The 18,016-nt window shown below is 38.5% G+C and overlaps 1 protein-coding gene across 1 annotated transcript; it reads right to left on the bottom strand.

Annotated features, from left to right (window-relative positions):
* Positions 1-130: 130 nt before the first annotated feature.
* On the bottom strand, positions 131-11,511 carry LOC146556447 (CD209 antigen-like protein A). Its single transcript, XM_085250433.1, has 6 exons — positions 11,429-11,511; positions 11,252-11,353; positions 10,926-11,075; positions 4,231-4,373; positions 1,647-1,750; positions 131-986 (listed from the first exon to the last, which is right to left on the bottom strand). The coding sequence occupies exons 1-6, from the start codon at positions 11,496-11,498 to the stop codon at positions 839-841; spliced, it is 717 nt and encodes a 238-aa protein (XP_085106559.1). The 5' UTR covers positions 11,499-11,511; the 3' UTR covers positions 131-838.
* Between the last annotated feature and the right edge of the window lie 6,505 nt (positions 11,512-18,016).

Here is an 18,016-nt window from a genome sequence, read left to right as displayed (position 1 = left end):
TTTTACTTTTTAAGGAAAAACACTTTGATACAACCTTTGTCAGACTGTTCCGGTGGCCCACTCTTCCTCTTTTCATGGTGGAAAGAACAAACTTAATTAATTAAACCAAAGTGCACATAAGATGTGATTTACAGACTTGTGCTTAATCATTTATTAATCATAAACAATCAGCCCAGCTTTACTGCTTGCAACAACAAGCCAGGAAAAAAAAACCCACACAAAACAAAAACGCAATATCCCTGCATTGCAGCAAGTCACATGGTACAGTTGTAGCAAAAAGTTTTGAGAATGACACAAATATTGGTTTTCACAAAGTTTGCTGCTTTTTGTTTTTATGATAGCAATTTGCTTATAATGCAAAACGTTTAGAAGAGTGATCAGATGAATTGAAAAGTCCTTCTTTGCCATGAAAATGAACTTAATCCCAAAAAACCCATTTCCACTGCATTTCATTGCTGCCATAAAAGGACCTGTTGACTGAGGACAATATCCTGACATCAGTATAACTACTAACATATTGTGACAACTTCTGATTATCCATAAACATATGACTAATATGCGGTGAGCCAGAGAATCTGCTGTAGTTCTGCTTTGGCCACTGGTTCTCTTAAAATGTAAAATTAACTGATATATCAGAAAAGGCAGTCAGCAGTTGGACCTCAGTTCATGTGCTAAATTATGTTTTCTTTTTTTACAACAGGAAGTAAATCTATTTATAAAAGTGAACAGTATATAGCTATAGCTACAACTCAGCACTGCAATGCTTTAGCTAAATAGGTATTCAGAGAGGAATAAAACAAAAATAAAATAATAAATGATAAAGGATCAGGAGTGGGTATTATGGTATTTTTTCACAGACCCACGGCAGAGAATTCCTGCATGAAACATCATTCCAAGTGCTGTCAGATGTCCTGATATGAGCACAGTCCTCTTCACCCCACCGTGGGTCTCCACTGCCATTATCAGGTTGGTCATCTGCCCAGTACCTGACAGATCAGTGAGCACAATTATTATCTTTGAGAAAATAATTAGATCTGAAACATTTATAAAAGCAAGAAAAGGATGAAAAGATTTTTATAACATCAAAGATTACAGATGATAAAATCAGTTTCCTGGCTTGATTAATTCACTGAATTTACGGATCTACAAACTCTGTAGCTGTTAAGAACAAATTGCAACAAAATGCAAAACAAAACTTGGTGAAAAAAAATAAGCTACTCTGTGTTTTTTGTTTGTTTGTTTGTTTTTCCCTGTCAGGAGATGATGGTAGTGTTGGCTGGTGTCTCCTATATGTGGTTTTATTTCTGTTATTCATTTTTAACTGTGTGGTTAACACATTTGACTTACACAAATAATATCCCCAGTTTAATTCCAGGAGACAATTACCCAGGTTAAAATCTGTGCTAAATCAAAACCCTGTGTTTTCACCTGCTGTGGTAACCCCATGGCAAATAAGGAAGCAGCTAAAAGTACATTCTTCATTCTAAAATGCTTAGTTAATATCATGTATGACCACCATAAGGCTATCAAAATAAGTCAATTTTTATGATTTTCAGCGATTGACATCTAAGTCTATTAGTGAGTTTATTTGTGAGCAGCATGTATTATAAATATAATTAATATAATCTGCCAAAATGACAGCTTACTTCAGATTAAGAGGAGTTCCGTCTACCCATTTCCATTTTCCCTCTTCTTCTATATCATGTAAACCAATCCAAGTCGATGTTTTGGTGAGCCTAGTAAGGTACTCCTGTTCAGAAAGAACAAAAACATGAATTCCCATTTGGGAATTTAGTTTATTTAGTTTATACATACACTTTAATGAAATTTGCAGATTGTCTTGGTGGAGTTTAATAAACTCAGCCGTCTGCTCTTTGCTCCCTAAAATATAACACTGGACACTGGAGTAAAATCTCTACCATCTCACACTTCTGTTTAATCAGTTATCTGTTTGACGTTTATTCAGTTGTGTGAAAACTTTAATCTCAGCCAAACCAATTTACTCACAAACAAAACACTGAAAAAAGCCAAACAATAACATTTTGAAGTTAACTAAGTGACTTATATATCATGTTTAACCTGAGTAGCGAAAGACCGCAGGAGGTTTGACAACAATGTGCTGGGAGTTCGCTGCTTTGGCCGGCTCTAGTGAGCCATTCATCTCCTCCTTTGGCCAGCTTATTATCCCTGCAGGGTACCTGATAACAGGCAGGGCATAGGTGTTGACAGCCCGGATCTTATTCTTACCTTTCAGCTGACTCCTCGGGACTTGCCTGGTACTTGGTGGTTGCAACTTTCCTAGTGTTCTCCTTATGGTTCCCATTTGCCCTTGAGTACCCCAGCTACAAGTACCTGTTGTTGCCTTCTTGTAGTTTGATCCCTTCAGTTCTACTTTCCCTCTCTTCGTTATCATCCAACTACACTTCTCCAGTCCAAACAACATTCCGATGTCATTGCTGTGTATCCTGGTGGTGTGGATCAGCGAATCTCTGTCACATTCACTCTTGGCATACAGCTTGATGTCATCCACGTAGAGGAGGTGGCTGACGATTGGCCCATTCTGTAGTCAGTATCCGTAGCCAATCTTGTCAGTGATCTCACTGAGCGGTTTCAGGCCTATGCAGAACAGCAGTGGAGACAGTGCATCTCCTTGGTAGAACCTGCACTTCATGGTGACTTGTGCTATGGGCTTGAAGTTGGCCTCTAATGTATGGGCTTTAGTGTTGTACGCCACATACACATTGAGTTCCTGATGACGGCTCTTAGGGTCCTGCTGATCTTGTATGGTTCTAGGCATTCCAGGAACCCAGGTGTGGGGCATCTATCCAGGCAGCGCACAGGTTGCTGAGCCTAGTCTTGCTGTCTCAGACAACTGCTCGGTCTACCAGTAGCCTCCTTTCTGTGCCCCGCTCATGTAATGAACCATAGCTTACCCACTACGATGCTTGACAAAAGCTCCCATTTGGTACCAAGGCTAGGACCAGTCCCTTCTTGGGGTATTTGGGGATCAGGACTCTCTGGCCTTCAGTCATCCATTCAGAGTGTCTCTCATTGACTCAGTGAATACTCAGCCCCTTCAGCCAGTAGGTGTAGCCATGGTGAAGTCTGGTGCTGTCTAACTCTTCACTGTGATGATTACTAGACCATGTTCAGGGTCTGTGATAATCACTGTGATGGTTAAATCACAGTGATGGGTACTGGACTTAGATGGATATCATCCATCTAAGATGGATATCATCCATCTAAGTTCAGGGAGCAGCCCACTTCTCATCAGAATGTTCTGGTACCTCAACACCTGACGCAGGCCTTGTTAATCCGGTCACGTCCGAGCCTGTATGGCTCCATATTTATCTTTTTTCGCTCATGTCTGTGGTAAGCTATACCATTATACTACACACACACTAGACTTCTTCCACAGTATCCAGAGTGAGATGGAGTAACAGCTGTTTCAGGGTTTAATAATTGCTGGGACATAAAAATATGTATAGTATGTTTGTTTTCTTTGCTGTAAAATGTCATTTTTCATAGTTTTTCTCCTGCTTTGACCCACCCTCTAGTTCTCATCTGAAGATGTATTTGCCAAAACAGCTCAATTGTAGTTAACAATTAAATTTACTATATAATCAATTATAACTGGCTGCAAAATAATTTCATATGTCAATTATTATAGGTCCGTCAGTATTTGGGAGCTGAATCTTCAGCCCTGCTGAAAGCCTAGATGGAAGCTTGTCAAGTAAAAGTGAAGAAAGGAGCATAAACGAGACGTGCAGCATACAGGAGACCGCAAAGCTGAGAGCAGAATTGATCAAATTAGGAGCTAAAATAAAAGACTGAAGTGATAGCTGTTTTTATTTTCAGCAATTTTCCATTTTTAAGGACAAAAGGTTTCAAACTTGTCCACGCCTTAAACCTCATGTGTGTTTAATCTAGTAGTAGCAAATGCGTAAAAATAAGGGATTTATGAGGACACTGAATAAAAAATTGCTTCCTTGAAAACAACATTTACAATTTAGTATTGAATGAAAATAATCTATATACAAAGTGTCTTTGAACAGCAGAATCTTAGCTGGAAGCTCACAAAACCATTTCAACAACCACCACACCGCTAAAACTAGACATCTCACAAATTCCAAAAATGCAGGTTTCATCACACTCAGAAGTAATGAATGAGGGGTACGAATATGAATATTCGTGTATAAACACAGTAAAACACATACATAGGAACTGTACCTGTTCTTTAGCGCACTCAATAACCACCAGATCTGCTCCTCTGGCTCTGCAGTCCCTTCTGGCTGCATCCCAGGAATCAGAGCTTCCAGAGAGGAGATAGCAGCTATAGCTGAAATTACTCCATCCTGCAGGACATTGTATAACTAGAAGAAATTAAAAACAAGTAATATTTCAGTAAGGTTAATGAAAAATATTTAATGAACCTTACAACAATGCTCATTTGATCTGTTTAATTAGATTTATCTATAGTTTATTCACCTCCTGACTTTTATATTTGTTTGCCTGTGTATATTTACTATGGTGACAGTTTTTGTACTTAATCTATTTTAGGGCTGCAACCAATATTTTAATAATCAGTTATTCCATTCAGTAATCAGATAAAAAGTACTTTTTTCTTATTAATGGGCAATAATAAATGTTCAAAAGAAAAAAATCACAAGTCTTTTAAAATGAACTCATCATCAGTTTATATTTTAGAAATTGCTGTTGCAACTCTTTCATGTATTTACAGGCCACATTAAAAAAATTCTTAGATGCAAAAATAAATATATGATGTCAAGTGCAGTAGTGCCCAATGAAATAATACAGCCTAAACTAATCATTCCAAGGTTTTAAACATTATTAGGAGACAAAAAACAAACAAGCAAAAAGTATTTTATCTCCTGGATGAGGTGTTTTTGTGTAAGTGTTTTTGTGCCTCTGTCTGTGTGCTTTAGTTTTCTAGTAAATGTGTTGTTGTAAGCCTTTAGAGGAGCATGTGGGAGTTGCAATGAAGAAACGAGAGCATATCAGTGTTCTGATATTTGCCTTGTGCATTTTTTTACTAGCCTACAAAAGAAAAAAATTGAACAGAGTTTTTTTTATATTATTTGACTTTAAATCTGAAAATGACGTTATAAAAGCATCTTCTATTCACGTCAGAGTTAGCTAAATACATGATTTTATGTTAGCCTCCCCCCACCTTAATGAAGAGGGTGAGCTCAGGCGGAGTGAAGAAAGCATGTTTGGTCTTGGTTTGTTGCATCCAAAACAGCAGCACTTGTGGCTAAAACTTTACTGGGAACCTGCCAGGAGTCCTTAATGAAGCCAGCTGTTCAACAAACTCCACCATGAAAAAAATTATTTGCAGCTGTTCTCATCTGACTTATTCGGTTTACACAGCAAAAATCTGCAATAAAGCTACATCGGACTAATAAAGGTAATAAAGTTAAAATATGCAGATGAACTGCTAGCTTAGCCTGATAGGATGGTTAGGTAGATTGCTTAAATCATCCTACTAATCTAAGGGTGAATCTAAGGTGGGAGGGGGGGGGGACATGGGGTGTACTAGAAAATATTTATTTCAAGTTTTTCCAAGCATTATCTTGCATATTTAGATTAATATCAAATATAAATAAATTAGATATTAATTCAGTTGTATTAATATATATAAAAAATACTTTTTTCCTTTTCTTCTATATTGATTATATATTACATATATCTATTATATATCTTTATATTTATTATCACTACATTATATTTCTCATGTTGGGTGATCAGTGTATTACAGCAACCAAAACAAAAACAAAACAACAACAACAACCCATGACTCAATACAATAAATACAGTTTCACAAAAAACACATTTTGAAAAGTTAAATGTTATACTGTGTCAATATCTATATCAATCAATATCAGTCATTCCAAATCCAAATTAGAACTTTGGCACAACCATAAACTGTAAATAAAGAAGGGACGTCTCTGAAAAGTGAGGCCAATCCAAAAGTGCTTTAAATGCCTCTCTGAGAATTAGAAGGTGAAATATTGAATTTGATGTGTGCAGAAGAAAACAGTTTTCCATGTCAGACAAATATCTTGAAAGAAAAAAGATTATTATTATTATTATTATTATTAATAATAATAATAATAATAATAATGAAGGTCTGTGAAGAAGGTCTGTTATTATCAGTCTTCTGCAGGTTAACATCTCACTATTGTTGCTGTCTTTCCCAGAGTAAAAGTAAAAAAATTAAACTGCAATCTACCTAAGTTTTACGCAATATGCAAAATGCAGCTACAGTAACTGCTCCTAACTTCTAATAACTGGGTGAAACTGATAGAAGGTTGTGTTTAGAGACTCAGTGATTTGTGAATCTCTAAACAAACCTGTAGATCAGAAAGTGATGTCTCGGTGAAAAGATGCATCACAACTGAATCAAACATGACCACAGATGAAACAAGTAAAATAACAGTTAAAAAAAGATTTAAAGGATATTGAGATAAAAATAAGAATATGTAGTGTCAGTGTAAGGGCTATCAGCTTCCTTTTCAACTTCCTTAATGAAAATACATTAAGGATACTTGTTGTGGATTCAATCATTTTATAAGTCACTAAACACCATTAAATACATTTCACATATGTGTCGATGAAATACAGCCCTTAAATTATTTTAGTACCATTCAGATTTGTATATGTAAATTTGTGACAAGCATAAGGTACACTGCTGCACTGCAGCTTTATAGTGACAAGCAGTGATACGGATAATGGTTCATATGATATTTTCCTAATGACTGAAATTTGATTTTAAAAATGTGTTAAGTCAGAAGAAAATGATTACATCATTTGTTTGGAAAATGAATCACTACATTTCCGAGAAATCATGATCATATTTATTTTATTGTTTTACATTTAAAAAATTTTTTTCCTGGGGACTCTGTGACACCCCATTAAAGAGCCGTAGGCTGTGGATCTCTTAAGATCTCACTGTTGGGTTTGTAAGGCTATGTTACTCCTAAATTTCTATCTTGTTCAAAGAGAAGATGTAAAACAAAGTTCTAAGCTAATCACCCTTAGTGTTCTCCTTTTTTAAAAATAAGAATCGATAAAGAATCGTTAAACAGAATCGAAAATGAAATCGGAATCGTGAAAATCTTATCAATACCCATCCCTAGTCAGGGGTCAGTAACCTTTAACACCCAAAGAGCCACTTGGACCCGGTTTCCACGCAAAAGAAAACACTGGGAGCCGCAAATACTTTTTGACATCTAAAATGAAGATAACACTGTATATATTGTTTTTTTTTACCTTTATGCTTTGTGTGAACAACTAAAGTAAGTAAGTAAGTAAAGTTTATTTATTAACAGACAGGCAGTCACAAAGCGCTGTACACAAAATATTAACCCTTGTGTGGTGTTCATATTTTTGTTACTCAGCCAGTGTTCATGGGTCTGGTGGACCCGCTAGAGTTTTGGCTTTCCAAATTAACACTATCAAACAATTTTATGTTAAATTACTCAACAGATATTTACTTCATCCCAATTACAAGCCATATGAACAGCAAACATGGTTAATTTTTTCCCTTTACCTTTGTTAGATCACATTTATGAATTAATGTGCTTCTCGTTTTTTGTTTTTTTGTTTTTATAAAATGTTATAAAAAAAAAATCAGTTATAATCAAGTGGAGTGAGTGGAAAGACACAACACATTTACACGTGAAGCAACATGTTTCACAACTAAATGGGATCAGCTGCTCATCAATGGTGACATTAGGCCCAGATTTGTAAAACAGGTGGAGGTGGTGCACACACTTATCCCACACTGTCCTGATGGCAGCTAGCTTGTCTCTCTGCCGTCGAGCTGGTCTGTCGTCTCGGTTATCAAAACGGATAATCCTGGAAATTTTGTGGAAGTTTTCCAGAGACACTGATGCACGGAAAGGTTCTTGCCGGTTTCTACATCCCACAGGGATTCTGTGGATTCCCCTTTGGACCTGAAAACTCCTGCAAGGATAAGAACCCCAAAGTAGGCCTTTGGGGTTCTTAGATGAATTTGGTCCATCTGCTTACACCTCTCTCCAAAAACACACCTTCCTTCTAGATTACTGCAATCCAGAATAATTTTCTGGATGGGATCTGGGATGAAAAGCTCAAATGAAGACTTGATGTCCTGCACATGAGTAACTGTCAGCTGTGTTGGCCCTGGCTTATCCCAGTAACAGCTCTGCAGGGTGGCTCATTTCTTGGGCAAGAAGACCATTCAATTTCACCAGTTATTGACATCCATATTTCTTCACTTGCTGTCTGGTGGGCTTGTTCTGGTCCTGGAGCTGGCTACAGATGGGGTACTCGTCTTCGTTTTGTTACTAAATGGTGCTCAACCTCATTCTCTTCTTCAAAGTCACTGTCAGACTCTGAATTTTCAGAAATGTGAAATATTCTGAAACCTCTTTGTCAACATCATCATCCGAAGCTCCTCTCTTCCAAAATCAATTGGATGGCCCTCGCAGCAGATAATCTTTTGCCATCTTGATCAGTTGTGATAAAGAACCACACTGGCAAAGTCTTTTTTATAGTATTATGCCCCTAATTTGCAGGTGGGACAGGGTATGAGAAAATAAAATTTGGATCCCTCAAGAAAGAGGGTAAAATGTGCAGGAATGTCAGAGCAGACGGTGTTGATAGTTGAATTTTCAACAATGTTGCAACTTTGTGCAGGAGCAGGGGGGCGAAGAAAACACCATCAGCAGCACCAGAAAGGAGGAAGACAGAGTGTGGGAACACAGGACCTGCACTTTCAACACTTTTATTAGACCTGGGTCCAGTGGACCCGAACACCTTGTATGTAATGTAAATGCGTGGGGGGAGGTACAGTATGGGGTCATTGAAAATTAGTTCGGATTTATGTTCTTCACAGAAAATAAGCCAAAGCCAATGAATTTCAGGTTGAAAAAATAATTAATTGTTTAATTTTTCTTTTGAAAAAAACTGAAAACGGGTCTCACAGACCCGAACACCATACAAGGGTTAAAATAAACAATACAATCAATGGACATTATACACAATGTAAAAGATCAAATGTAAAGAATATAAAATACGTAGATCAACAAAAGGCTTGTTTGAACAGAAAAGTTTTTAACTGCTTTTTAAAAGAATCCACAGAGCAACTAAGGTGTGTGAAATCCATTAAGTTTTACAGAGAAAATCACATTTTGAAGTCTTAAAGAAATATAACAAAAGGAAAGACACCCAGCTGAACTAAAATTATCCATGTAGCAAACAAAAACTGTTGTGAGCCGCCACCCTCATATCGCCTTTGGAGCCTTGAACTGACTTTTAAAAAGTAATTGGAAAAAAAGCACTATGCTGCTAAAAAAAATAGACATTTGCAAAATTCTGCCTAAATGTGTATTTTACCTGGTTAATGTGTGTGGCGGGGCGTGGTCTGCAGCGCCGCTGCAGGGGAGGCGGACGCTCCTGAGCGGCACCAGCAATCACGCCTCGCTGCCTTAAAGTCTGTGCTTTCTCTGCTGTTGTGTTTTCGGCCTGTGAGCTGAAAAGCTACAGCCGGCTGTATGCGTACAGCAACCGTGTGAAAAGTGGTCAATAAAGAGATGCTGAAAAGCATGTTCATGGAAACGTTGTCGGGTCTGCCGTGGTACGTTTACAATGGAACTTCTGCTCCTGAACCTCTGCGCACAGCATCTGCAAATCGGGGCTGTACGAAGTCACTTTCATCTTTACGCAGGACTATAAGTTGTCATCTGTGAGGCGTGAGCGGTTTTTGTTTTTAACATAGTTCACGGTGGAGAACAGCTGCCGACATAATGTGGATCCGAAGATCCATAATTGGCATATCTGGGGTTGAAAGTCTCGATAAATGCACGCCGTTTCTACAGGTATACCGACTTCTGCGAGTGTGACGCTTATTTTGAGCAATGAAAAATAATAAAATATAATTTAATTTTTATATTTCAATATCACAATAATCTTCCAATTTAGAACTACAAGTTAAAAAAAAGAACTAAACACAAATAAAATACACTTCAGCTAAATACTTCGAATTTATTTTCCCAAACCACCTGGAGCCACAGTACAAGGACAAAAGAGCCGCAGGTTGCCGACCCCTGGACTAGATGAATGAGGCATGTTGAAAAAAGTGCTTTGACTGCTCAAGCAGAGTAGAAAAGTGCTATATATAGATATATATCTTGAAATATATGAAGCTAAATTATCACAAAACCCATTAGATGTGTTCAAACTCTGAACCATAAAATTTGTATGTAAATGTGTGATGGTCAAGCAGAATGTTCTAAAGAAAAAAAATGTCTGACTTTAGATGGAATGACTGTAACTACCTATATTAAGGTCTATTTGTTGTAGACTCATAAATTTATAGATGTAACTACAATTTCTATAAAGGAATCAATTTCAGCATTTTTGTACTGGTTTGATTTTGTGATGCAGTCGGCAATGTTGCTACTACTGGGGTTAGGTTAATTGGTGAATCTAAATTGTTCATAGGTGAGAATGTGAGTGTGAATGGTTGTGTGTTTGTGTGTTGTGTGTTTCTATGTGTTGGCCCAGCAATAGACTGGCCACTTGTCCAGGTTGTACCTTGCCTCTTGCACTATGGTAGCTGGGAAAGGCTCCAGTGACCCTGAATTGGATAAGCGCAAGCGAATGGCTGGATGGAAATAAATTAAATGAAATATCATCCAGCAACTTTCTTGGGTTGACTTTATGAATTTCGAATAATTTCAGTGAGTGCAAAGTCTTGAAGAGCCACAATCCCAAATGACAATGCATATTTGGTCTCTTAAGCATTTAAGTTTAATTAATTTAAGTTAATTAAGTTTCTTCTCAGTGAGAGAAAAGGAGAACAGTATTTGCTAGAGAATTGAATCACTGTAAAGACAACGGTAAATAAAAGGACTCACTCAGAGAACTCAGAAGCACTTCAAGCTTTTTGAGATTTTCAGAGAAGTTGGCACGCAGCAGGTCTCTTTCCTCAGTCATGACGGCAAGTTTTTTACTCACAGTGGAGAGATTTGCATTCAGGCTGTCTCTTTCCTCAATCATAATAAAGTCTGAAATAAATAAATTAGGGCAGGCTTTTGAGACACAAAACATCTTGTGCATTCATACTTAGACTGCTTCTGATTTATTTTAAACCATAAAAACTTTGAACATTGCTTAGCTTGTCAAATATTAATTCAGCACTCAGTGGCAGTTTGAACAATTATTTATGAAGAATCAGACTCACAGTGGACACCATAAGTTACAAATCCAATAAGAAGTAAAACACCCAGCAGACTCCACAACACAATAACACCTAAATAACGATTCTCCTTACAGCTCTTTGGACCTGAAAAGAGAAGAAAAAAAGACTGAATTATACAACAGTAACAACAGCTATTAAAATAAATCTATCACTTCCTACCTGTGTGATGTGTTGACAGTTTTGGGTTGTCTTGTTCAGCAGATTCAGCATTGGCAGAAATTTCCTCCATTGCTCACAAGCAGGCAAACTATTTCCTAAATGGTGAGATCTGTAGCTCAGCACTTGTAACCTCAAATTATCAGTAGTTTCAAGTTCTTCTTTTTTTGAACTTCTGAGGATGTCACACATTTCAGATGTTGATATGATTTTCACAGCACTAATTTACCAGTAAAAGTGGATCTGATCCTTTCTAAAGATAATTTTGTATATGATAGTCACATGAAAACTAATAAAAGTTAAATTTCTTTACGCAGTTTTTTTTAAGAACTTTAAAGTTTCAGATTTCAGATTCATATAAAGAAAATAATCAGAAAGTTAGCAATTAAAACTTTAGGCTCCTGCCTAAGACCTTTAAGTTCTTATTTAGAAACTATATAGAAACATGCTAGATAGTATTTTTAATCAGTTTTTAAAGATGGATTATTTACTGTCATTGCTGCAGAGACATTTGTGTGATTAAAAATAACCTCAACACAAGAATGAGATAATAACGTTACACATGAAAGTGCTAAAAGGGGAGAATTTCTCTCCCTCTCGCTCTTGCTTTTTAAAACATCCAGAAGCTTGTATAAACATTATAATTTCTTGGAAACAGCACAAAAACAACAGGTCAGCTCCTAAAAATGTTAGATTAGCACAAGTGGAGAGTGGCAATTAGAAGACCTTTATCTGATTTTGCCTTTTATTGATAAACAGGTTGTGAGAATCCTATTTTTAACTACCAAGAGTGCCACTACCATGCTAATAGATGACAACACCCTCCATAAGCACAAATACATAAACATGGAGAGGGAAAAATAACAAATAGGTAGAAAAAAAAAAACAAGGAAAAAAGGCAACAAAAAGGACAGGGGGGAACATAGCAAGAACTAAAGTTAGTCATGTATAACCTATTGAGGCCAACAGTGTGAAGGCAATGATGAAATATTCATTCATCTGATATTCAGCGTAAGTGTAAGTGCACGTGGCACTAGGACGCTCTAGACCGCAGGTCGTAAGTGAAGCAGTGGGAATAAGAATCAGCACCCCCAAATCTGAGGCCATGGTCCTCAGCCAGAAAAGGGTGAAGTGCCCACTCTGGGTCAGGGATGAGTTCCTGCCCCAAGTGGCAGAGTTTAAGTATCTCGGGGTCTTGTTCATGAGTGATGGGAGAAGGGAGCCGGAGATCGACAGACAGATTGGTGGGAACACCTTGGTGTCCCCCTGGACAAGCTGGAGGAGGTGGCTGGGGAGAGGGAGGTCTGGGCTTCTCCGCTTAGGCTGCTGCCCTCTTGACCCAGTCCCGGATATGTTGAAGAATATGGATGGATGATAATTAGTGTTTGTGAATGTTGTGGATTATGGTGTCTACTTGTTCGGGGTTATGTTGTCCACTTAGTTTTTTACCAGACTTCATAGCAATAATGGATGATTATTTTTTTCGCATGACTATATGTTGTAACTCATCCAGTACAGAGCTGCTGTTGCATAATGTGCCTGTACTGTGGGTGTCCTTGTTATCAAATTATGACTGGCTTTTGCCAGGAAACCATCTTTTATCACTAACATCTTGCTGTTTCCTGTAAGTCTATGTTCATCCTCCGTATCTGTGAGCAGTGTTTATTTTGTTCTGATCTTCTTAAATTCATGGAGAAACATAATATTTTATGAAAGCATTTAAGATATTTAAGGACACTTTAATGTAAGCAACCATCACACCCAATGTGCATTTCATACAATTTCTGTGTATGGTATTATATAGACAGCATACAAATGATGTACATCACTGGGGCTGAAAAGCAAAGTGTTTAAAAAAGTGTTTTTAATGTATTTCTAATGACCATGAGAGGATGACTTATCTCAGTGCAGAGTTAAGTCCAGTTGTATAGGAGTAATACTGTGTATGTTAACCAGTGTTGGGAAGGTTACTTTTAAAATGTATTCTGATAGGTTTGTAGCATAAACCTATTCGCTGGAACATTCAAGACAATTCTACTACACAGCAAAAGCAAGACACAAGTTACCAAAGTTCTTTGTGTTACTCATGCATGAGGGAGAGGACTGGACGAAGATGTGACCCCATAAACGACTTCCCTAAACCTGCTGGTCTGGAAGTCCAGCAGTCCATCGTCATACAAAACTCCAAGCCTTGCGCTGAAACTGGGACATACACTGCATAAAATGTCTGACATTATCCATTGTCATGCCCTCATGACAGAGGATGAAGCCCTAATCAAGTCCACTGATGTGTTCAAGAAGTTGTATGTCTCCAAATGGTCCGAGATGGTGTCTCACCGTGCCTTGAACACAATGAGTGAGGCAAAGTTTAACAAGACATCAACATTGCCCTTTACAGAAGATGTTCGGATTCTCCATCACTACCTTCAAAAATCTGCAGAAAGTGCCTTTTGCAGCTTGGAGAACGAAGCCACAGCTCAGAATTATGCCCAACTTGCACAAGTTACACTCTCACAAATCATTGTGTTCAATCAAAGATGTTCTGAAGAGGTTTCAAAGATGCGCCTCAAAAGTTTTCTTGAAAGAGACAAAACAGCACTCCACACAGATGTTGCCATGGGGCTCTCAGAAATGGAACAGAGACTCTTTCCCATTATTTCTATTCTACAGAAATAGTTACAAAGGGACAGAAATGTTCCAGTTCTGCTAACACCAAGCATGCTGGATGCTCTGTCACTACTGGTTAGTAGGAGGCCTGACTGTGGTATTTGTGCCACTAATATCTACCTCTTTGCAAGACCCCGATCAATGAGTCATTACAGAGGAATGGCCTCCTTGCGTGTTCATGCACACCAGTGTGGAGCAAAGCAGCCTGAGTATCTAAGATCGACACAGCTCAGAAAACATGTTGCCACACTCTCACAAGTCCTTAATTTGAAAAACAACGAACTTGATCAGGTTGCAGATTTCCTGGGTCATGATATCTGCGTTCACCGCGAATTCTACAGATTACCAGTTCCCACAACACAGCTGGCCAAGATTTCCAAACTGCTTTTAACACTGGAAAAAGGACATCTTTCCCAGATCCAGGGGAAATCACTGGATGAGATCAAAATAGAAGGTTTGTATTGAAAGGAGCAAATATTAGGGCAGTAGTTGAATATTATGCTTTATCAACAGAATTAAAACCTAAAAGCACAGACCATTCTGTTAAATGTCCATGATTTAAGGTTCTTGAAGTCTATTGTTTCATCACTTTGCAACATTTGGCAAACTGCAGAGTGGTGGCCTTAAATAGTAAAACTATGTACTATAATTTCCAGTATTTGTTCTGTATTTTATCATATCTCGTTGTTAATGTGAGGTTTTTGGGGGGTTTGTGTTAGTTTTTTTTGGGGGTTTTTTCCACAATTTCTCAGATGAAATTGCATTAAGTGATGCTGAAACAAAGGACGGTGAGAGTGAATCAGATGATGACATAGCACTCACAATGTCGGCGTGTGGCACCAGTGAGCCTGTACATGCAGTAGCTGATTCCACAAACACAGCGCAGCTCCAAGACACTGTAGATTGTGGTAAGTTACCACTAGCTTGGTTTCTGTGGATAAAATGTTTGTTACAAATATTAAAACTTAATCAAATTGTGTAATCAGCAGATGAAGGACCACTCACAATGCCTGCAGCAAGTGAGACTATTAGCAAGTTACCTCTGAAGGTAAGGGGTGCAGTTGGTTCTCTAAGCTTATGGACACGTTCTTTGTAATTTCGTTGCAATTCTGTCTCTGTACACCACCACAATGGATTTTAAAATCAAACAATATCCATATGTGTTAAAGTAGACTTCCTGCTTTAATTCTAGGGATTTGACGGAATCATCACATCACAGCCATTATGCGTAGTCTATTATTCTAAGAAGCTCAAGGGTAATTGTATAGCTGACAAACAATTTAATGACTGGGTGAGGCCTGTCTACAGACTACTTCATGTGACATACTATGGTGCTTGCATGATGCATTCTCATTATCCAGGTAAGTAAGTAAAAAGGTGGATTCTGTTCATCTGAACGTAGTTTTTTCAGTGGGAGAAATGTTTCGTCACTTAGATGTTTGTGCTTTAAGGTTCTTGAAGTCTATTGTTTCACTTTGCAACATATGGCAAACTGCAGAGTGGTGGCAAAAAGTCACTTGGATGAGTGACAAAATGTTTCTCCCACTGAAAACGCTACGTCCAGATTAACAGAATCAACGTTTTGGGATTTACTCACCTGGATGATTGAGCATACATCAAGAGACTTTTATTCAGTCTTTTATTCACAGTGGAACACTAAATGTTGTCTCATTTTAGAAATTTAATAAATTTTCAAAGAGAATTTTAGCTCGTTTTGATATCGATGGTAGCAACACATTTCAGAAGTTAGTACAGGGTAGCATCCATTCTTTAAACAAGCATATGTTTTTTGTTTTTTTTGTTTGGTTTTTTGTTTGTTTAAACTACTACTACTTTATATCTTCCAGATAAAAATGCTGCTCAATCCCACAATTCCCAAAGAGCTCCCAAAAACATGTGGTCCGAGGCTGAGGTTGCTGCAGTGATGAGGCATTTTAAAGACCACATAAATGAAGGGAAACTAGCCACCAAAAATTCATTTTAAATGTTTTTAATTTTTCTGTCTTCTATATTTTTATATTTCTGTGGGAAGCGTGGGCATTTTTGTCCATAGATTTCTTTTTTATTTATGGTTAAAATTAATGTTCAGATCCAAGAACACTAATAAAATGATGTTCCAGTAATCCTGTGTCCTGTCAGATGTGTATTCATGGTAATGATGACCTATTTAAAAATTACATCATTGTCCCTTTAAAGACCCAATATTGGGTTTTTTTGGACCTCATAAAACACATCGTTGTCAAGTGGACAATGTCTCCAGAAAACACAATAGAGTCTGGTTGGTGTGTATCAGTGTATCTAGACTTCTATAGGGAGTGTATGAGGTCTGAAGTGACCCAATTTTTTTTCAGATTTTTTCAAACACTTTAACCTCACTCCCTTGGCTCTAAGTCCTTTGAAAACGGTAGTCCACTTAAACCACCACCGGGCGGATTGACATAGTATAGTCCCTCCATACCACATAGACCCGTATGTATGTGTGTGTGTGTGTGTGTGTGTGTGTGTGTGTGTGTGTGTGTGTGTGTGTGTGTGTGTGTGTGTGTGTTAACCACCCAAATGTGACTTAGGAGGACAACACTGTTATTGGGGGACTCCGTCAAAGTTTGCTTCATGGTGACATCACTCTGGTTTTAGGAGGGGTCTTCTCGTATTTTTTGACAGTTTGACCTACAGCATGCAGAACTGACTGCATGTGCTTTGTTTCTATGTTGAAATGAAACTCAGGCTTGAACATTAAGATAGTACTATACAGGTACACACCGGCTCACTCCTTGGCGGCCGCTTATCGGGGCCTGGAGCCTGGGGCTCGCTCGGGCCCCTTCGGAGGTGGGGTGCCCCCGGCCTCTCGGCCTGGGGCTCGGTCACTCAGGTGCAGCTGGGGGCCGGCGGAGCTCATGGGCGCGTCACTGCAACTCCCCCTGGCTTCTGCTCCGCGGCTGCTGAGTGAACCCTCATCTGGGACTCTCCTCAGCTCTTACTGGAACAGTGGCGCGGCTGCCCCTCTGTTGGTCTTCCATGGTCTCTTGTGTTCTGGGGGCCTCTGGATGTCGAGAGTTTGACCTCCTCCATACCCGCTTCACACCCTGGAGGACGGGGCTGTGGCCCCCCCACACTCCCTAGCAGATCGTTACATGGAGAAACCTTTGGAATACAAGCATGCTGATCCACACAGGTGTACACACGGGTGTTCACTGCTCGTAGACCCAAATTACACCTTTCTTGGCCGCTACTTCGAAGCACATCTGTCCTGCGTGCTGCACAACAACATTGAATATTTAGTATTTACTGCTGTTTACACTTAGCTAGATTAATGCGATGGTGTTGTGTTTAGTATGTTGCTTTGTTTTTTTTGCTTGTTTTCTATTTTTCTCTCAACAGGTGATCCAGGAGATTTTTTTTTCTCCCCCCCTTTCTCACTGTCCCTCTCCCCTTCTGTTTTTCCTTTCCTTCCTCTTTCTTTCTTCCTTTCCTATCCCTCACTCATGTCTGTCCCGTCTGTAACATCTGAAAATAAAATATGATAAATAATAAAAACAAAGATCGACCAAATGGACCAATACAGCAATGCCACGATGATCCATTTGGCAAAGTAAATCCATTGGGTATCCTTGTTGGTCTTCAGACAACAATTCTGATGGCTAAAGAACCAAATGGGACAGGCAAAAAAAAAAAAAAAAAAAAAAAAGATAGTACTATACAACTACTTAACTTGTTTTAGGCACTTTTTACTGCTGTAGTGCATGGGTTCTCTCTGGCTGTGTACTCTGGCTTCCTCCCACAGTCCAAAGATGTAGCTTATGGGGTTAGGTTAACTGGTGATTCAAAACTGCCCTTTGGTGTGAATGCAAATGCTTGTCCTTCCATGTTAGACTGGTGATCTGTCCAGGTTGTACTGCCCTATGGTAGCTGGTATAGGCCCCAAAC

This window comes from Mchenga conophoros, linkage group LG16 (genome assembly GCF_057382185.1).
Source record: "Mchenga conophoros isolate Kocher_MC1m ecotype Shallow Benthic linkage group LG16, M_conophoros_male_GT1.1, whole genome shotgun sequence".
In the NCBI taxonomy this organism is placed as follows: Eukaryota; Metazoa; Chordata; class Actinopteri; order Cichliformes; family Cichlidae; genus Mchenga; species Mchenga conophoros.
Note: the sequence above shows the minus strand (reverse complement) of the source record. Positions and strands in the feature narration are given on the sequence as shown.